General features: G+C 47.2%; 1 protein-coding gene across 2 annotated transcripts in view; it reads left to right on the forward strand.

The window, feature by feature from the left end:
* LOC134948383 (extracellular matrix protein 2-like) overlaps positions 1–20,287 on the forward strand; it is a 237,975-nt gene extending 217,688 nt beyond the window's left edge. For both annotated transcript variants that reach the window (XM_063936316.1, XM_063936315.1), the window contains exons 8-10: positions 7,316–7,455; positions 17,906–18,232; positions 19,852–20,287. In XM_063936316.1, the coding sequence (XP_063792386.1) occupies positions 7,316–7,455; positions 17,906–18,232; positions 19,852–20,032 (648 nt within the window). In that variant the 3' untranslated portion in view covers positions 20,033–20,287. The remainder of the gene's footprint in view (positions 1–7,315; positions 7,456–17,905; positions 18,233–19,851) is intronic.
* The last annotated feature ends 1,676 nt before the right edge of the window (positions 20,288–21,963 follow it).

Raw genomic sequence — 21,963 nt, forward strand, 5'->3', positions numbered from 1 at the left:
TGCTCGATCCTAGATTTAAAGCCTACCTTGGATCTCTCTTTCCGGCAGACACAGGTCTGCTGGGGTTGAAAGACCTGCTGGTGACAAAATTGTCAAGTCAAGCGGAACGCGACCTGTCAACATCTCCTCCTTCACATTCTCCCGCAACTGGGGGTGCGAGGAAAAGGCTCAGAATTCCGAGCCCACCCGCTGGCGGTGATGCAGGGCAGTCTGGAGCGACTGCTGATGCTGACATCTGGTCCGGACTGAAGGACCTGACAACGATTACGGACATGTCGTCTACTGTCACTGCATATGATTCTCTCAACATTGATAGAATGGTGGAGGATTATATGAGTGACCGCATCCAAGTAGGCACGTCACACAGTCCGTACTTATACTGGCAGGAAAAAGAGGCAATTTGGAGGCCCTTGCACAAACTGGCTTTATTCTACCTAAGTTGCCCTCCCACAAGTGTGTACTCCGAAAGAGTGTTTAGTGCCGCCGCTCACCTTGTCAGCAATCGGCGTACGAGGTTACATCCAGAAAATGTGGAGAAGATGATGTTCATTAAAATGAATTATAATCAATTCCTCCGCGGAGACATTGACCAGCAGCAATTGCCTCCACAAAGTACACAGGGAGCTGAGATGGTGGATTCCAGTGGGGACGAATTGATAATCTGTGAGGAGGGGGATGTACACGGTGATATATCGGAGGGTGAAGATGAGGTGGACATCTTGCCTCTGTAGAGCCAGTTTGTGCAAGGAGAGATTAATTGCTTCTTTTTTGGGGGGGGTCCAAACCAACCCGTCATATCAGTCACAGTCGTGTGGCAGACCCTGTCACTGAAATGATGGGTTGGTTAAAGTGTGCATGTCCTGTTTTGTTTATACAACATAAGGGTGGGTGGGAGGGCCCAAGGACAATTCCATCTTGCACCTCTTTTTTCTTTTCTTTTTCTTTGCATCATGTGCTGATTGGGGAGGGTTTTTTGGAAGGGACATCCTGCGTGACACTGCAGTGCCACTCCTAGATGGGCCCGGTGTTTGTGTCGGCCACTAGGGTCGCTAATCTTACTCACACAGTCAGCTACCTCATTGCGCCTCTTTTTTTCTTTGCGTCATGTGCTGTTTGGGGAGGGTTTTTTGGAAGGGACATCCTGCGTGACACTGCAGTGCCACTCCTAGATGGGCCCGGTGTTTGTGTCGGCCACTAGGGTCGCTAATCTTACTCACACAGCTACCTCATTGCGCCTCTTTTTTTCTTTGCGTCATGTGCTGTTTGGGGAGGGTTTTTTGGAAGGGACATCCTGCGTGACACTGCAGTGCCACTCCTAGATGGGCCCGGTGTTTGTGTCGGCCACTAGGGTCGCTAATCTTACTCACACAGTCAGCTACCTCATTGCGCCTCTTTTTTTCTTTGCGTCATGTGCTGTTTGGGGAGGGTTTTTTGGAAGGGCCATCCTGCGTGACACTGCAGTGCCACTCCTAGATGGGCCCGGTGTTTGTGTCGGCCACTAGGGTCGCTAATCTTACTCACACAGCTACCTCATTGCGCCTCTTTTTTTCTTTGCGTCATGTGCTGTTTGGGGAGGGTTTTTTGGAAGGGCCATCCTGCGTGACACTGCAGTGCCACTCCTAGATGGGCCCGGTGTTTGTGTCGGCCACTAGGGTCGCTAATCTTACTCACACAGCTACCTCATTGCGCCTCTTTTTTTCTTTGCGTCATGTGCTGTTTGGGGAGGGTTTTTTGGAAGGGACATCCTGCGTGACACTGCAGTGCCACTCCTAGATGGGCCCGGTGTTTGTGTCGGCCACTAGGGTCGCTTATCTTACTCACACAGCGACCTCGGTGCAAATTTTAGGACTAAAAATAATATTGTGAGGTGTGAGGTATTCAGAATAGACTGAAAATGAGTGTAAATTATGGTTTTTGAGGTTAATAATACTTTGGGATCAAAATGACCCCCAAATTCTATGATTTAAGCTGTTTTTTAGTGTTTTTGGAAAAAAACACCCGAATCCAAAACACACCCGAATCCGACAAAAAAAATTCGGTGAGGTTTTGCCAAAACGCGTTCGAACCCAAAACACGGCCGCGGAACCGAACCCAAAACCAAAACACAAAACCCGAAAAATTTCAGGCGCTCATCTCTACTGTTTATACAACATAAGGGTGGGTGGGAGGGCCGAAGGACAATTCCATCTTGCACCTCTTTTTTCTTTAATTTATCATGTGCTGTTTGGGGACTATTTTTTGAAGTGCCATCCTGTCTGACACTGCAGTGCCACTCCTAGATGGGCCAGGTGTTTGTGTCGGCCACTTGGGTCGCTTAGCTTAGTCATCCAGCGACCTCGGTGCAAATTTTAGGACTAAAAATAGTATTGTGAAGTGTGAGGTGTTCAGAATAGACTGGCAATGAGTGGAAATTGTTGTTATACAGGTTAATAATACTATAGGATCAAAATTACCCCCAAATTCTATGATTTAAGCCGTTTTTGAGGTTTTTTTTTTTTTTTTAAAACACCCAAATCCAAAACACACCCGAATCCTACAAAAAAATTTCAGGCAGGTTATGCCAAAACGCATCCGAATCCAAAACACGGCCGCGGAACCGAATCCAAAACCAAAACACAAAACCCGAAAAATTTCTGGTGCACATCACTAAGAAATACTAATGACAAACTACGTTTTATAGTAATCACAGCTCGCCTATGCAGTCTACATACCCCAGTCATGTGCTACACACACTTTGCTGTATAACTTTCATATGGTCTGTTACTAAATTTGTCCAAAAGGAACAATTTTTCAACTTTACCAGTTACCTAAATATAATGAAGACAGTAACTTTGTAAGCTGAACCAATATTTTTGAGAAGGCAGACTGGGTTTCACTAGGAACTTGCGACATCAGTGAGGGACGAGGTACAGAGTGCCTCATACCTCTGTGTTGTCATTAGTTCCCAGTGAATTTGAAAGCTTCACTCAGAACTATTGCTTTACCTCACATTATGGGGCAAATCCTATTCCTCAGGATATTTTTGCGGCTGCGAGTAAGTGCTGCCATATGCCGCACTTACGTTACTGAATACTCGCGCATTTTTGTTTCTCAGTCCCATAGGGCTGCGAGCAAAAATGTGCAAGTCCGCCACTAGAAGGGTCTGCGAGGGAGGACAGTATGGGTGCCACTGCCATCTTTAGCAACTGGATGCTCTGGCACAGTGATCAAGAAGCGGTCTTCAGTGATGGTCAAAGTAGCGCATGATCCTGCCTGGCAGATGTTCCCCAGACCAACAATGCCGCCGGTCTTCTGTAGCTACAGTATGTGTGTGCATGAAGTCAAACACTCAGGCGAGCCACAGAAAATCAGAGCAAGGCCTTCTTATTTTACATGAATAAGCTTGTGACTGTTTTCTTTGGAAAGGAGCAAAATGAGAGTGCTTTCTGTGTGATAATAATAGATCGTGGCCATTGACGTCTCACCAGAAAGCCAACACTGCAGACCTCCCGTCTATGCAGTACGGTATAACTGACATTGTGCTACACAAAGACATCAATCCATCATTTCAGATATTGGTGATTTTAAGAGATAGTATAAGTTGACGGGATGCTTTCATATAAAGGGGGAGATGTATCAAACCTTGGCGAAAGATAAAGTGGAGAGCGATAACAAATTAGCTCCTAACTGTCATTTTTCAAACACATCCTGCAAAATGGCAGCAGCTGATTGGCTGGTACTTAATCTCTACCCACTTAATCTGTGTCCAAAGTTTGATACATCTACCGCAAAGTGTTTATGTATTTTAGGCATCCCCTTGAGATTACTTATGACTGTACAAACTACTTTAATTATTATTATTATTTATAGGGAGGTTTACACCTTTCTTCCCATCTCCTATATTAATATGTACTTGTAGTACCAATATAAAATGTGTTTTTATTTTTAAATATTATCTTTTCAGCTTTATGTCTTGTGATATATAGTTTATATTTATTGAAATTTTCAGCACAGTTGGCATAGTGGTAAGCATTACTACCTCACAGTACTGAGGCCCTGGGCTCGGTTCCCCATCAAGGCGCTATATGTGTGGACAGAGGCGTTTCTACAGAGGAGGGGGCCCGTGTGCACCTCCGGGTGGGCCCCCTCCTCTGTACGGCGCTGTAGACTCCAGCATTGTGCCGGAGTCTACTGAGCATGCGCAGGTCTCCCGAAACATGGCGCCCGCCATGATCCGGAGACCAATTTGGCTACCGCGCATGCGCAGCGGCCATTTTGGCGGCGATTGCAGGTCCCGGCGCTTGACGCCGGAAAGGTAAGTGTTAAAATGGGTGCAATGGGTGCGGTGTGGGCCCCCCCTGCACCCATTATAGAAACGCCAATGTGTGTGGAGTTTGTATATTCTTCCTGTATTTGCATGGGCTTCCTCCCACAATCCAAAAACATAGCGGTAGTTTAATTGGTTTCTGACCCAAAAAGATTAACCCTAATGTGTGTATATGTGGTAGGGAATGTGGATTGTAAATTTCACTAAGTTAGCGGCTGTTGTGAATAACTGTAAATTCGCCGAGCAAGTGTGCGATTGCATGTGTACGCCGAGCTGCAAAAATCCACTGTGTGCAGTCTCTGCGCAGCCCAGGACTTACTCCTCCAGTGCGATGAGAACAGGCTGATCGGGGCCGGAGCTGACGTCACACACCCTCTCTGAAAACGCTTGGGCACGCCTGCATTTTCCCTGACACTCCCAGTAAACGGCCAGTTACCACCCACAAACGGCCTCTTCCTGTCAATCACCTTGAGAACACCCCATGCGATCAGAATTTTCGCACCATCCTGTCGCTGACCGGCGATGCCCATTGTTGTCCTACGCATGTGCACATTGCGGTGTATACGTAAGCGCAGTCTATTGTTGATCACCCGCTGTGCGCAAACACACAGTAGCGATGAGGTCTGAATTACCCCCCTTGTCCCAAAGAATGATATTTTTATTTTTTGCAGTGACTATAGTTTTTGTTTTACTTTTTTTTTTTTGTGTGCGTGTATTATTATTGCAAATTAGGATTACCCAGTTCATTCATTATTGCAATTAACATTTTATTAAACTAGGGTCATGCAACAGGTTTTCCCTAGCATATCAACGGCGGGATGTTATGGAGTTTGAGATCTCCGGAGGTGCGGGATGCCGTTTTTTATATTATTGATTACGTGTGTATATTCATGACTTAACCGAAATATAAAGGTCTCCTAGTTTTTTATGTGATCTTTTACTTTGATATTGTTTATATGGTTACTGCTTCAAGTTCGGAATCACTAGTGATCTCTACAGCTGCAGATTACTATAATATTAGTTCCTTGCTACTAGTACTATTTTCTGTTATCCTAATCTTATTTGAATTTTGGCTGAAAGAGCGTCTGATCGCCCCCCATATACTGCAATTCCAGCTGTTGTCTCACTTACAGTAGGATGCATTTATTTTTCTAACTATGAGCTGCAAACATTATTTTTTAAGTATGTGGCTTAGTTATTTTTTTATTTTTTTTAGTTACGGTGTTGGAATAATCAGCCATTGTTTACTTTTTCTTTACTCTATAAAGGGATGGAATCGGGATCCTGGTGCTTGGGTTGCCAGCAGTCAAAATACAGACAGCGGCATCCCAACGCTCAGGATCCCAACACCAACGTGGTGAGTAAACTAGCCCTAATTCCCAACCCTAACCCTCCTAACCCACAGCCTGATCCTAAACCCCCCCCACACACAGCCTAACCCCCACTCCCCCCACGCAGCCTTACCCTAACCCTTCCCATTGGTCCCTAACCCCCCCCCCCCCCCCCGCAGCCTAGGCCTCCCTCCCCTGCAGCCTAACTCGAGCCCTTCCTGGTGGTGCCTCACCCTCCCCGCAGTCTAACCCTAATCCTCCACCTGCAGCCTAAACCTAACCTCCCCTCGCAGCTTACCAGTGCAGAGTGGCGGCAGACCTCGATCAGGATTCCGGCGTTCGGGATCCTGGTGTCGGCACTTCAGTCCATGTCGGAATGCTGGCGTCGGCATTCCAAACAGAGTCGGGATTCCGTCTGCCAGGATCCTGAACTTCGGGATCCTGACTGGATCCCCCTATAAATATAGGTAACAGAGTTATAATGGCTTATAGCGCCGTTCTTCATAGTTTTCTCTTCTTGTGTTTGCAGGAGAGCCGTCTCCATTTGCAGCTGCTGAGGTCACATTAATAATTTAATATATTAATAACCTAATTTAGGTCATAGTTGCCTACCCTCCCTCATTCTGCAGGAGACTCCCTGAAATAGCAGCAATCTCCCTGACTCCCTGAATAGACCAGAAATCTCCCTGATTGCACCTTATCCCCATTATGTACTGTAGCTGTTACATTCTTGGGGGGGGGGGGGGGGGGGGGGAGAAATCAGAGATACATACAGTTAAATGGGAACATCAGTGCCATTCCCTGCATTGGTTATATAAGGCACAACGGTCCCTATGGCTACATGCTTTTTAAATAAGGTTTTTCGTGGCAACTTACAGTATATGGAACCTCTTGTAAAACAATACACAAAAAAAAAATCAATGTCTTTTCTTTAACAAGTAGATCTTACTGACTTTGGGGCTCATTTACATTTGGATGCAAGTCATGTTTATGACACACCTCTCAGATGTAGCAGTACGCGTCCGCGCTGATAGGTGTTACTTTCACATCTCCCTGAAATGCTCATTCAAAAGTAGGCAAGTATGATTTAGGTGTTTGCTTTTTCAGCCACGATACAGTAATGACTTCAACTTATCATCAAAACAGACTATTCTTAGTAAATGTGTCACTTTTATTACCCTGTTTGGCTGCAGTCCTTACCGCAGTGCAATATACAGCACATACTTACCTACTCTCCCGGAAGCTGCGGGAGGCTCCCGTTTTTTGGGGTAGCCCCCCGCACCCCCGGAAGAGTGGGCAGGTCTCCCGCATCCTGCTCGCACCCTAGTGATGCGAGCAGGATGGAGAGATAACCTCCCGCATTCGCGGGTCCTTCGGGTGGAGAAGGGGTTAAAACGACGCAAATTGCGTCATTTTAGCCCCGCCCCCTTCCCACGGACCCGCGAATTGCGGCATTTCCCGATGTGGGGGCGGGGCTTAGTGATGTCACAGTCCGGCCCCGCCCCCCAAAGACACCTGCAGCGTCTCCTCTCCGGGCTTCTCCCGGAGGGGAGACTTACAATGTAGGTAAGTATGATACAGCAAAAGCAGAGAATCACTGAATGTACGGCACTGCCACTGCTTTTCCCATGTCTTTCTACAGCTGATATAATCAGGTTTCCCATTGTGTCTCACCCAGGAGCTGCACTTAGACAGTAACCATATTGAGGTTGTATCAGAAGGAATACTCAATAAAACTCTAAACCTGAGCACTATTGTGCTGAGTAAGAACAGGCTGCAGGAAGACCGCATTGCTCCCCGGGCCTGGATACACCTCATGTGAGTATATGCAGGATTTGGGCTCCTTCAACCATTGCAACGCATACTTACCTGCTTCCTGGCTGCTCTCTCTGGGAGGGAGCAGCCAGGTCGGCTCAGCAGGGGGGCGGGGCAGGACAATGACGAGCAGTGGGGGCAGGATGGAGGTGGAATGGGGCGTGGCAGAGGTGGTATGTGGGCGGGGTTACAGCGGGCCAACATTTTAGCCACACACCCCACTCTGTAATGCCGATATTATTGACATTATACTGTAGGGGGCGTGGCTATGATGGCGCGATTCAACAAGAATCGCATTATTGACTGCCCGGACCGCCCACTTTACTCTCAAATTGGGCGGCCAGGCAGGGGGGAACAGAAGAATCGGGAGACTTGCCTGCTCGTCCGGTGGGCCGGGAGGGTCACCCGATTTTCGGGAGCCTCCCGGCCTTTGCGGGAGAGTAGGCAAGTATGTTGTAACTTCTCCAACTTTTTATCACTAGTGTTTTCTACCTCCATTACTGCCAGCTACACTGCACAAAGACCCTATGGCTACTAACTCAGGGCTGTCTTAACAACATTGTAGGCCCTGGGTACAGCAATGCACTGGGGCCCCTACCCACCCATTCATGGGAACCAATTAAAAAAAAAATCATAACATGTCCCTCCTGCGGTCCTGCATCAGCCTCTCCACATGCTTCCATACAGTGAATAGCTTTCAGGACTCTGGTGGCTAGCCAGCAATTCACTGTCTGGCTACAGGCTGGAAGGCAGGTAGTGAATGCTGCACTCTGATTGGTGGATAGCTCCAGTCATCCACCAGTCAGCATGCTGACAGCCATTCAATGGCAGGCTGCAGATTGGGAGGCAGGTAGAAAATGCTAGCTGGCCTCTCTGGTTGTGTGACCACCACCCGTCCCTGCTCGGAGGCCCCTAGAATAGTGGGGCCGTGGGCAGCTGCTCAGTGTGCCTAGACATCAGGGTGGTGCTGTGAAGACTAATATGATTGTCAGCCATATTGTCCAGTGTCTGTATTGCCAACCTCCATTTTATAGGCGTCCCAGACACTCAACACCTGTTCCGAGTGCCGCAGCGGCCTCCACTTCCTCTGGAATCCATCCTTCACCTCATGCGTGCACTGCCTTCTTGGTTTTGGTGCCATTTGGCATCTCTGATCATTGAAAGTCTCAGGAAGGGGTTTAGCAAATCTGTCACTTTGTAGCACAGCCTATAAAATGACAATTAGAAGCTGGTTGGTTGGTATGGGCAACGTCTCCACTTTATCTCACTCAGAGATTTGATAACTCTCCACCCTAACTTTGAATATTCCACCACATGGCTGAGATTCACTAAACCACACATCCCACACAACAGCGGAGAAGATTTACTGGTGTGTTACAATGGAGGTACTGAATTTGCACTAGACAATTGCACTTGCTATAGGCTGGCAGATGCTTATGGAGTCACAGTGCAGTTTCTCTGCATTCTCTGATGGGAAAACTTGAGGGTTGCTGCTGATCACCACTGACATAGAGCACCACCGAGCAGGAGCTGAAGCTCATATACTGTATATATGTCTATAAATAAATATATTTCTCTAACGTCCTAGTGGATGCTGGGGACTCCGTAAGGACCATGGGGATAGGCGGGCTCCGCAGGAGACATGGGCACTTTAAGAAAGAATTTAGATTCTGGTGTGCTCTGGCTCCTCCCTCTATATCCCTCCTCCAGACCTCAGTTTGAATCTGTGCCCGGACGAGCTGGGTGCTGTTCAGTGAGCTCTCCTGAGTTTGCTGTAAGAAAGTATTTTGTTAGGTTTTTTATTGTCAGGGAGCTCTGCTGGCAACAGACTCCCTGCATCGTGGGACAGAGGGGAGAGAAGCAGCCCTACTCTCTGAAGATAGGTCCTGCTTCTTAGGCTACTGGACACCATTAGCTCCAGAGGGATCGTACACAGGATCTCACCCTCGTCGTCCGATCCCAGAGCCGCGCCGCCGTCCCCCTCGCAGAGCCGGAAGACAGAAGCCGGGTGAGCATAAGAAGCAAGAAGACTTCGAAATCGGCGGCAGAAGACTCCAGTCTTCACTGAGGTAGCGCACAGCACTGCAGCTGTGCGCCATTGCTCCCACACACACCTCACATACTCCGGTCACTGTAAGGGTGCAGGCGCAGGGGGGGGCGCCCTGGGCAGCAATTGGAACCTCTTTGGCAAAAGTTTAGCATATATACAGTTGGGCACTGTATATATGTATGAGCCCCTGCCAAGTAAGTGTATATTTAAGCGGGACAGAAGCCCGCCGTCGAGGGGGCGGGGCTTCTTCCTCAGCACTCACCAGCGCTGTGGAGAAAAAACATGGCGCTGGTGAGGAAGCTCCCCAGCCTCTCCCCTGCAGATACACGGTAGAAGAGGGTAAAAAGAGAGGGGGGGCACATAATTAATTAGGCGCGAAAATCAATATAAACAGCTGCTACTGGGTTAACATTAAGTTACTGTGTTATTCCTGGGTTATATAGCGCTGGGGTGTGTGCTGGCATACTCTCTCTCTGTCTCTCCAAAGGGCCTTGTGGGGGAATTGTCTTCAGATGAGCATTCCCTGAGTGTGTGGTGTGTCGGTACGCGTGTGTCGACATGTCTGAGGTAAAAGGCTCCCCTAAGGAGGAGATGGAGCAAATGTGTGTGTGAGGGGTGTCTCCGTCGACAACGCCGACACCTGTTTGGATATGTGTAATTAAGTGCTAAGGTGAATTTATTGCACAAAAGATTAGAGAACAGACAGGGAATCTACCCATGTCTGTCCCTATGTCGCAGAGACCTTCAGAGTCTCTCAATGCTCACTATCTAAAATAATAGACACTGATATCGACACAGGGTCTGACTCCAGTGTCGACTACGATAATGCAAAGTTACAGCCAAAAGTGCAGGAAAGTATTCAATATATGATTATTGTAATAAAAGATGATTTGCATATCACTGATGACTCATCTGTCCCTGACACAAGGGTACACATGTGCAAGGGGAAGAAAGCTGAGGTAAATTTCCCTCCTCTCATGAGGAAAAAGAGCGGGAATCTCCAGACAAGAGACTGCAGTTTCCCACAAAGAATTCTCAGGGAGTATCCTTTCCCTACTAGGGCCAGGATACGATGGGAATCTTCCCCTAGGGCAGTGATTTTCAACCTTTTTAAATTCGTGGCACACTAAACAAAATGTTTAAATTGCCAAGGCACACCATCAGTTTTTTTGGCCCCGCAGTAATAGCACACATTGGCCCAGCAGTAATAAAACAGATTTATATTAATGCCACACACCTGCCCCCATAGTAATTATACACACATGCCCCATTCTAATTCCACACACCTGCCCCCCCATAGTCAAGCCACACACATGCCTCCATTGTAATTCCTTACACCTGTCCCACCCATAGTAATTATACATACCTGCCACTCATTGTCATTCCACACACCTGCCCCCCACCATAGTAATTTCTCGCACATTAATGTTATATATATACACACACACACACATATATATATATATATATATATATATATATTTATTTCTAACCTTAACTCTTTCCCTCTCAGTGGGGAGAAGTGAGGAGCGCTGGGGCGAGAAGGCAGCATGGAGCAGGAGCAGCACAGAGTGTGTGTGTGCACTGCAGGCGGGGAGAACGCAGCGTGCGGGCTGGCTGATGCGGAAGTGCAGCGTTGACCGGCGAGCACAGTTACATCTGCCTGGCGGCTGCGGCGGTTCTGTGTGCGGGCGGCAGTGCCGGGACTGTGTGCGGGCGGCAGTGCCGGGACTGTGTGCGGGCGGCGGCGCCGGGACTGTGTGCGGGCGGCGGCGCCGGGTCTTTGTACGGACGACGGCAGGAGGCGGGCATCTCTGGTGGGCTGCGGTGGCGGCACACCTGGCAACTGCCTGCGGCACACTAGTGTGCCGCGGCACACCTGTTGAAAAAGGCTGCCCTAGGGTGTCACGTTTGCCCAAATGGTAGCCCTGACTTAACAGCTTTCCTCAGGGATCCTGCAGATAGCGTGCACATTCTGGTACACTACTCAGACCGGCGATTGTGTCGGCATGGGTTTATAGCGCTGTAGCAGCGTGGACAGGTACCTTATCAGCAGAGATTGAGACCCTAGTATGTATATATATGTATATATATATATAGATATATCTATTAAAGATGCTGTCTTAAGATATAGATATTAAACGTGCCCAAAGAGACATTAGTCTATTGGTTTCTAGAGTCAACGCTATGTCGATTTCTGTTTGACGTGTCCTGTAGAATATGCAATGGACAGGTGATGCCGACTTAAGAGGCATATGGAAGGCTGAGGATTGTGTGGAGAAGGGATCTCGGACCTGGTCTCCACAGCTATAGCTGGTAATTCTGATCTTTTGCCTTATATTCCTGCACAGCCTAGGAAAGCACGACATTATCAAATGCAGCCTTTCGAACACAAAGAAACAAGAAAGTCCGAGGTGCGTCCTTTCTTGCCAGAGGCAGGGGCAGAGGAAAGAAGCTGCACAACACAGCTAGTTCCCAGGAACAGAAGTCCTCCCCGGCCTCTACAAAATCCACCGCATGTCGCTGGGGCTCCACAGGCGGAGCTAGGCCCGGCGGGGGCACGTCTTCGTAATTTCAGCCACAAGTGCGTTGACCCCCTGTTGGATCCCTGGCAATAGATATTGTGTCTCAGGGATACAAGCTGCACTTTGAGGAGATGCCCCCTCACTGCCGGCCCTGCCGGCTTCCCTCCACAAGAGGGAAATAGTGTTAACTGCAATTCACAAATTGTATCTTCTTCAACAGGTGGTGGTCAAGGTTCCCATCCCTCAACAAGGAGGGGGTTATTATTCGACCATGTTGTAGTCCCGAAACCGGACGGTTCGGTCAGACCCATATTGAATTTAAAATCCCTGAACATATACCTGAAAAGGTTCAAGTTCAAGATGGAATCGCTAAGAGCGGTCATCGCAAGCCTGAAAGGGGGAGATTTTATGGTGTCTCTGGACATAAAGGATGCATACCTTCATGTCCCCATTTATCCACCTCATCAGGCGTACCTCAGAATTGCGGTACAGGATTGTCATTACCAATTTCAGACGTTGCCGTTTGGTCTCTCCACGGCCCCGAGAATATTCACCAAGGTAATGGCGGAAATGATGGTGCTCCTGCGGAAGCAAGGTGTCACAATTATCCCGTACTTGAACGATCTCCTCATAAAAGCGAGATCAAGAGAGCAGTTGCTGAACAGCCTATCACTTTCTCTGGAAGTGTAACGGCAACATGGCTGGATTCTATATATTCCAAAGTCGCAGTTGGTTCCTACAGCTCATCTGCCTCTCCTAGGCATGATCCTAGACACAGACCAGAAAAGGGTTTATCTCCCGATAGAGAGAGCTCAGGAGCTCATGACACTGGTCTGGAATCTATTAAAACCAAAACAGGTGTCAGTGCATCACTGCACTCGAGTCCTGGGAAGGATGGTGGCATCATACGAGGCCATTCCCTTCAGCAGGTTCCATGCGAGGACCTTCCAATGGGACTTACTGGACAAGTGGTCCGGATCACATCTTCAGATGCATCGGTTAATCACCCTGTCCCCCAGGGCCAGGGTGTCACTCCTGTGGTGGCTGCAGAGTTCTCACCTTCTAGAGGGACGCAGATTCGGAATTCAGGACTGGGTCCTGGTGACCACGGACGCTAGCCTCCGAGGGTGTCACACAGGGAAGAAATTTCCAAGGTCTGTGGTCAAGTCAAGAGACTTGCCTTCACATCAACATCCTGGAACTAAGGGCCGTATACAGCGCCCTACGTCAAGCGGAGCACTTGCTTCGCGACCAACCGGTTCTGATTCAGTCAGACAACATCACCGCAGTGGCTCATGTAAACCGCCAAGGCGGCACAAGGAGCAGAGTGGCAATGGCAGAAGCCACCAGAATTCTTCGCTGGGCGGAGAATCACGTAAGCGCTCTGTCAGCAGTGTTCATCCCGGGAGTGGACAACTGGGAAACAGACTTCCTCCGCGACACGACCTCCACCCGGGAAAGTGGGGACTTCATCAGGAAGTCTTCACACAGATCACATATCGGTGGGAACTGCCACAGGTGGACATGATGGCATCCCGACTCAACAAAAAACTACAGAGGTATTGCGCCAGGTCAAGAGACCCTCAAGCAATAGCGGTAGACGCCCTGGTGACACCGTGGGTGTTCCAGTCGGTCTATGTATTTCCTCCTCTTCCTCTCATACCCAAGGTGCTGAGGCTAATAAGAAAAAGAGGAGTGAGAACAATCCTCATTGTTCCAGATTGGCCACGAAGGACCTGGTATCCAGATCTGCAAGAAATGCTCACAGAGGACCCGTGGCCTCTTCCTCTAAGACAGGACCTGTTGCAACAGGGGCCCTGTCTGTTCCAAGACTTACCGCGGCTGCGTTTGACGGCATGGCGGTTGAACGCCGGATCCTAGCAGAAAAGGGCATTCCGGACGAGGTCATTCCTACGCTGATAAAGGCTAGGAAGGACGTGACAGCTAAACATTATCACCGTATATGGCGAAAATATGTTTCTTGGTGTGAGGCCAGGAATGCTCCTACAGAGGAATTCCAGCTGGGCCGTTTCCTCCACTTCCTACAGTCAGGAGTGAATTTGGGCCTAAAATTGGGCTCCATTAAGGTCCAGATTTTGGCCCTATCCATTTTCTTTCAAAAAGAGTTGGCTTCTCTACCAGAAGTTCAGACGTTTGTAAAGGGAGTGCTGCATATTCAACCTCCTTTTGTGCCTCCAGTGGCACCTTGGGATCTTAACATGGTGTTAAGTTTCCTGAAATCACATTGGTTTGAACCACTTAAAACGGTGGAGTTAAAATATCTCACGTGGAAGGTGGTCATGCTATTAGCCTTGGCTTCGGCTAGGCGTGTGTCAGAATTAGCAGCTTTATCACATAAAAGCCCATATCTGGTTTTCCATATGGATAGAGCAGAATTGCGGACCCGTCCACAATTTCTGCCAAAGGTGGTGTCATCTTTTCATATGAACCAACCTATTGTGGTGCCTGTGGCTACTCGTGACTTGGAGGATTCCGAGTTACTGGATGTGGTCAGGGCTTTGAAGGTTTATGTAGCCAGAACGGCTAGAGTCAGGAAAACGGAGTCGCTGTTTATCCTGTATGCATCCAACAAGCTGGGTGCTTCTGCTTCAAAGCAAACTATTGCTCGCTGGATCTGTAACACGATTCAGCAGGCTCATTCTGCGGCTGGATTGCCGCTGCCAAAATCAGTTAAAGCCCATTCCACTAGGAAGGTGGGCTCTTCTTGGGCGGCTGCCCGAGGGGTCTCGGCATTACAATTATGCCGAGCTGATACTTGGTCAGGTTCAAACACTTTTGCAAAGTTCTACAAGTTTGATACCCTGGCTGATGAGGACCTATTGTTTGCTCAATCGGTGCTGCAGAGTCATCCGCACTCTCCCGCCCGTTTTGGGAGCTTTGGTATAATCCCCATGGTCCTTACGGAGTCCCCAGCATCCACTAGGACGTTAGAGAAAATAAGATTTTACTTACCGGTAAATCTATTTCTCGTAGTCCGTAGTGGATGCTGGGCGCCCGTCCCAAGTGCGGACTTCTTCTGCAATACTTGTATATAGTTATTGCTGCAATAAGGGCTATGTTATTGTTGCATCAGGGTTGAACTGATGCTCTGTTGTTGTTCATACTGTTGACTGGGTAAGTTTATCACAAGTTATACGGTGTGATTGGTGTGGCTGGTATGAATCTTGCCCTGGATTACCAAAATCCTTTCCTTGTACTGTCAGCTCTTCCGGGCACAGTTTCTCTAACTGAGGTCTGGAGGAGGGACATAGAGGGAGGAGCCAGAACACATCAGAATACAAATTCTTTCTTAAAGTGCCCATGTCTCCTGCGGAGCCCGTCTATTCCCCATGGTCTTTACGGAGTCCCCAGCATCCACTACGGACTACGAGAAATAGATTTACCGGTAAGTAAAATCTTATTTTTACTTACCAGTAAATCTATTTCTCGTAGTCCGTAGTGGATGCTGGGCGCCCGTCCCAAGTGCGAACTTCTTCTGCAATGCTTGTATATAGTTATTGCCTAAATAAGGGTTATGTTATGGTTGCATCAGGGCTGACCTGTTGCTCTGTTGTTGTTCATACTGTTGACTGGGTATGTTTATCTCAAGTTATACGGTGTGATTGGTGTGGCTGGTATGAATCTTGCCCTGGATTACCAAAATCCTTTCCTTGTACTGTCAGCTCTTCCGGGCACAGTTTCTCTAACTGAGTTCTGGAGGAGGGACATAGAGGGAGGAGCCAGAGCACACCAGAATCTAAATTCTTTCTTAAAGTGCCCATGTCTCCTGCGGTGCCCGTCTATCCCCATGGTCCTTACGGAGTCCCCAGCATCCACTACGGACTACGAGAAATAGATTTACCGGTAAGTAAAATCTTATTATATATATATAAACACAAATTCCCAAGTGCGCTAAAGTGGAATGTAATTACACAGTTCTTCCAGCGTTATTTTCGTCGGAATGTAGACTGGAGGGTATTTAAATCTGGGGACCTGTAACAGACACCCCTCACCAAATAGTCACCCAAACAAGAGGCCAACAGGCCAATTAGTAAAAAGTTATTTTAATAACGTATACACAGTTCAAATTATAAAATTGTGTCAATAAAATGCAACTAAAAGAGTACACAGCCAACACGTTTGTAAGGTGGAATCTAGATATCCCCTCACCTTTTACAAGGTGCGAGCTCGACAGGGAGTATCTTTACAGACTAGGTTGTGATTCTCTGACTGACAACACCAACGCGTTTCGTCTTATCGACTTCATCAGGGGTAACTTGTTTGGGGGGGGAATAAAAATAGTGGACTATTTGAGAAAAACTGCTACTTTAAATTGGGAAAATTATATGTATGTGGTATGTAAACAGTACCTACCGAATATAGGAAAAGGCTAATTTGCTCATGATGAATTAATATAAAGGATCATAACCTGAATAAATATGTAAATAACACATTATTAGATGTGTTTATTTTAAGGAACTAATAAAACATTGTTATTATTGTCGTCATTACTACAAATATTGACTGGACATACCTCTAATGTACGATTATTCAGAATCTCCTATATCTGGACTTAGTGGATGAAGCTCTTATATCAGGGCTTCTGATTAGAGCTTAACAGGTATTCCTTCTTAAATGTGTAATCGGTTGGATAATGGTGTTTTGTATAAACTACCTAATGAAAAGAGGAAAGAAATCCACTATGGACAAATTTATCATCTATTAGATTCTATTAAGTAATTATAGGAAATACCATACCTTAAAACTAATTGGGCGTAAATCCTTACAGGGTCGCCTAGGAATACTATTGGTTATAATCTCTTAGGAGTGCTGGCAACCATATGTCGGCATTTTTGCAAACAACCTAATGAGATATATAAATACAAAAAAATAGTGTTATTTATATAAAAATACCTATTGATGTGATTTAATAGTCCAGTCTATTGAAACAAGCATACCTAAAGTGTGGTGTCCAATTTTAAATTCAAGACTATTTCTAATTCGGATGTTGACCAACGTACAACGAAATGATATATATATATATATATATATATGTATATTGCAAAGGTGCACATTCCAGATGGATTTACACCTAACTCTAATGTCTCATGTTCTTTGCAAATATAAGGAAATTCAATATTTTGAATATGATTTCTTCAATATTGAGAGGGCAAATGCTGATGAGCCACACAAATGAATTGCACCTTGTACATGTACATTGGGGGTCATTCCGAGTTGTTCGCTCGTTATTTTTTTCTCGCAACGGAGCGATTAGTCGCTAATGCGCATGCGCAATATCCGCAGTGCGACTGCGCCAAGTAAATTTGCTATGCAGTTAGGTTTTTTACTCACGGCATTACGAGGTTTTTTCTTCGTTCTGGTGATCGTAATGTGATTGACAGGAAGTGGGTGTTTCTGGGCGGAAACTGTCCGTTTTATGGGTGTGTGCGAAAAAACGCTACCGTTTCTGGGAAAAAAGCGGGAGTGGCTGGAGAAACGGAGGAGTGTCTGGGCGAACGCTGGGAGTGTTTGTGACGTCAAACCAGGAACGAAACTGACTGAACTGATCGCAGATGCCGAGTAAGTGTGGAGCTACTCAGAAGCTGCTAAGAAGTGTCTATTCGCAATTCTGCTAATCTTTCGTTCGCAATTTTGATAAGCTAAGATTCACTCCCAGTAGGCGGCGGCTTAGCGTGTGCAAAGCTACTAAAAGCAGCTTGCGAGCGAACAACTCGGAATGACCCCCATTGTCTAGACTCCATGTTTTCAATGGAGTACAGTAATAGAGTTGTGCACTTAAATAACACAACATACTTCAGACATGTTGCGTATTAGTTACTAACATTTATTTTACTAAGCCTACTATGTGTTGTTCCAGGAACGTGGAATCCCTGGATTTGTCTCATAACCGTTTGGTACATGTTCCTTCCTTTTTGCCCCGGGGATTAAAGCAGCTCATCCTGCACCACAACCAGATCGAGCTTATCCCAGGTTATGTATTTGCTCACATGAAGCCTGGACTGGAATTTCTCCATCTATCACACAATAACCTGAGAGACGACAGCATACATGCAGTATCATTCTTTGGCCTGTACAAGTCACTCAATGAACTTTTGCTGGATAATAATAACCTTCAGACTATCCCCCGTGGAATCCTAAACTTGAAATCCTTGCAGGTCCTCCGACTCAGCTTCAATAAAATAAGGTGATACACACATGAATAATGTGATTTATCAATGTACTAAGTGGTCTAATCCGACCCGAACGCAGTTGCGCATTCCTATGCAGCGGCTGCGTTCGGGCCTTAGTGCACGTGTGCGACCCTTCACACTGCAGCCGCATCCTTGAGGTATGCGGCCGCAGTATGATTGACAGTTCAGGCCGTTTGGGGGACGGCAACCAAGCGATGCCTGGGTGGGATACACAAAACGCGGACGGGTTGGGACAATTTTTGGGGTGGCTGCGTCACATCACACGCAGCCGCTCCGAAGAAAAAAATGGCCGCCGACCGCCTGGCAGCACAGCCAGGATGCACTGCCAGCTGTCAGCCATAGTTCCGATGCGTCCGCAATTAAATTGCAAACGCATCAGTTGGCGGCCCTACACATGCTGTGTATGTGTGTGTGTGTGTGCGGCCCTCAGCATGTGCATCTCTGAATAACCCCCTATATCTATTACATAGCTGCGAAGGCAGGCAGCTACCTGCCATGTTTTTGGCCGCAGCGGCTGCGTGTGACGTCACGCAGCTGCCACGGCCCGCCCCACAAACGGTTCGGACACACCTGCGTTGTCTGGACCATGCCCCCAAAAATGCTGCAGCAACGCCGACGTCACGCTCCGCGATCGCCTCCGCCTGTCAATCAGACAGAGGCAATCGCACCAGTGAGATACCTTCACATCTCACGTGTGCACCAGCAGAGTCTCTGCTGTGTGTGCGCACACGGTAGAGGGCTTCAGCCTGCGATCGCTGCCGCTAGGTCTGAATTAGGCCCACAGATGTAAGTTTTGACATGGAGCAACCCTTCCCCCCCACACTTTATTATGCTGGATGGGCGGAGCTTACCTGTCAGGAAATGGAATTTCTATTGGCCGGTGCTATTATTGTCTGCACTGAATCAGGTTCTTGCAGCACAATATAGAACAGCTAATGAAACGTTATCAGCCAATAGAACCAGTGAATATTAGTTCTATTTACAGTGAGGTGCACCTCTAATCTCCTCCTATTGTACCCCACTTGTGGCGGCACCCCTCTAGTAAGCGCTACCACTGAAATAGAAGGCCATAGAGCTTCTTTAGTAATGCTTCTATTTTTCCCTGAGATGAATAATATATTATAGACACATTTCACAGCAATAAAAAAATAATTTTTCCGGGATGTAAATTACCTTTTTCATGTAGGGACGCAGGATAATTTACTGTATATTTGTAGATTTTCCATGCACAAATATTAATAGGAGATTTTGGAGATAGGAATCTGAATTATAGATGTCTAGGATCGATGTAACGAGCAAATGTTGAATAAAAGCTGGAGATTTATTGGGGGGGAAATAAGTAGCGTTGTTGCAGTACCACTTGTGACCAGCAGATGCCAGTACTAAATTAACCTACTTGCTGGAAGTTGTAAAGTATTTTAGGTCAACATGAACATACGCTGTGAACTTGAGGTAACGTTTATGGAATATATTTCTGTTAATAATTTAAGCCTAGTCTGAAAATATAGATTGTGCAATGTGAGTGTTGAATTGAAACAGTTTTTTATTGGAATATATGCCCCCAAACCACCCTTGACCAATGCTAAACGTCTTCTTCTTTTCACAATCCCAGGTACGTGCCTCTAAACTCAATCTGTGATACCAGGATATCTGAAGACTCCAGTCTCGTTTCTGTTCATCTGGAAAACAACTACATCGACCGGCACCATATCCCTCCCACAGCATTCTCCTGCATTAAGACTTACCATAGTGTCATCCTGCGCCCTCAGCATGAGGAGTCGGAGGAGTATTGAAGGGAAGAACTTGATGAATCCAAAGAAGGTTTCCGCCCACCTCAAGTTTGCAACGTATATATATAAAAAAAGAAGACGCTAGGAAAGAACTTTAGAAAGTTATATGGAGCATGAGTGCAGGCCTCCTTGTGCTAATATGCCTTCCATCTGAAGACATGGGGGCATGTACTGAGAAATCCTTCATGAGTGCTGGTGCTCATCCACAACATCTACCTTTATACCTTTAAAGGCATAAATAAAGATTTCATGTTCTAATGTCTTGCTGTGGATTCTGGCTTATCTCCTCTAGTTTCTGAGAAGTAAGAGAAATGGGATGGTGATACACAGGTTTCAGGTGGGAACCATGGCTGGAGAGAAGGTCAGGATCCCGGCTGTCGGGATCCCGTCAGTCAAGGTTCCCGAACGAGCATATGCCAGGCCGCTGGAGAGGAAAGCCAGGGAAGGGGAGCTATGTTAGGTTTAGGCTGCGGGGGTGGGTTAGGGTTATGTTGGGGGGTTAGCTTTAGGCTGCGGGGAGGGTGGAGTTAGGTTAGACACCCCCGGGGAAGGTTAGGCTGCGGGACGAGGCAGGGGGAGCGAGGGTTACGTTTTGGCTGCGGGGGAGGGGGGGGGTTAGCTGCCAATGGGTAGGGTTAAAGCTTGGCCTGCTGGGGGAAGGGGGGTTAAGATTAAGGCTGCAGGTAGGGAGAGTTAGGGTTAGGGAGGTTACTTACCTTTCCCCTGTTGAAATTCCCACCATCAACATGCTGTTGTGTGTCTAATAATAATAATAATAATTATTATTATTATTATTATTATTATAATAACCTAAAATAAAGACTTGGAGGCATAAATTGGTGGAAAAGATCAGCTATTTATACATTATATTTTGATTCTGTATTGTGAGAAAGAACAAACGAACAGTTTTAAAATCAAGCCAAGAACAAACCAGTGCAACACTACTTAATACACTACTCAAACTTGGATATCCAACTCAAACTTACATCAGTAAACAAAACCCCACCAGGCCAGGTGTTGTGCTGTCCCCATGAAGGTGATACCGCCTTTATATGCATGACAATGAAGGTTTGTGCACACAAACAACTAAACCACACTCAAGGCTGCTGATCAGCCATTCTTTCACACCCCAAAACTTACTCTAATGGTAAACAATCGCCAAAATAGGAAAGGGAGGGAGGGAAGTTCATCAGGTGAAAGTGAACAAAGGCTAATAAGACAAGACTTATATAACCTTGTTATAACCACACCCCCAAACATCCAATAGGGCAAAACACATCAGCTGACAACAACCCAGAATCCAGACTCCAGCTTTGTGGTTTAAGCCACCCCAAGCTTATAGCAGCCTTCTCTTTTTCTTCCCCCACAAGAGAGGTTTTCCCCATGCAGACTAGGGGGATACACAAAGCCTAGCTATGCTCCGATCTGAAATTCAGAGAAAGCTGCTGCGGGAAGGATTTAAGTGGAGATTCCCCCCACCCCGATTATCTTTTATATTCAATTTGTATGTGCTGATCCTGCTTTGATTGTCCATCCCTTGAACAGACCAGACAAGGGGTGTCATTCCGACCCGATTGCACGCTGCACTTCTTCGCAGAAGTGCGATCGGGTCGGAACTGCACATGCGCGGCGTGCATATTGCGCACGCGCGTCATTGCCCAGCGACAGCTGACAGCGGGCAACGACACCGGGAACGAGGAAAGCGGTCGCAGCGACGACCGCAAGAAGATTGACCATTTTCTGGGAGTGGTCCAGGAAACGCAGCCGTGTCCAGGCGTTTTGAGGGTGGATGTCTGACGTCAAATCCGGGACCTGCCGTACAATCTGTTGTCTCCCGGGTGCTCGGGTACGGCACATCGCGGACCGGGTAGATAGATTGTTGGGAGGGGCTGGCAAAGACCCGGCGGTCTTGGTGCACGTTGGCACCAATGACA

Source organism: Pseudophryne corroboree, chromosome 8, assembly GCF_028390025.1.
Source record: "Pseudophryne corroboree isolate aPseCor3 chromosome 8, aPseCor3.hap2, whole genome shotgun sequence".
NCBI classification, from domain to species: Eukaryota; Metazoa; Chordata; class Amphibia; order Anura; family Myobatrachidae; genus Pseudophryne; species Pseudophryne corroboree.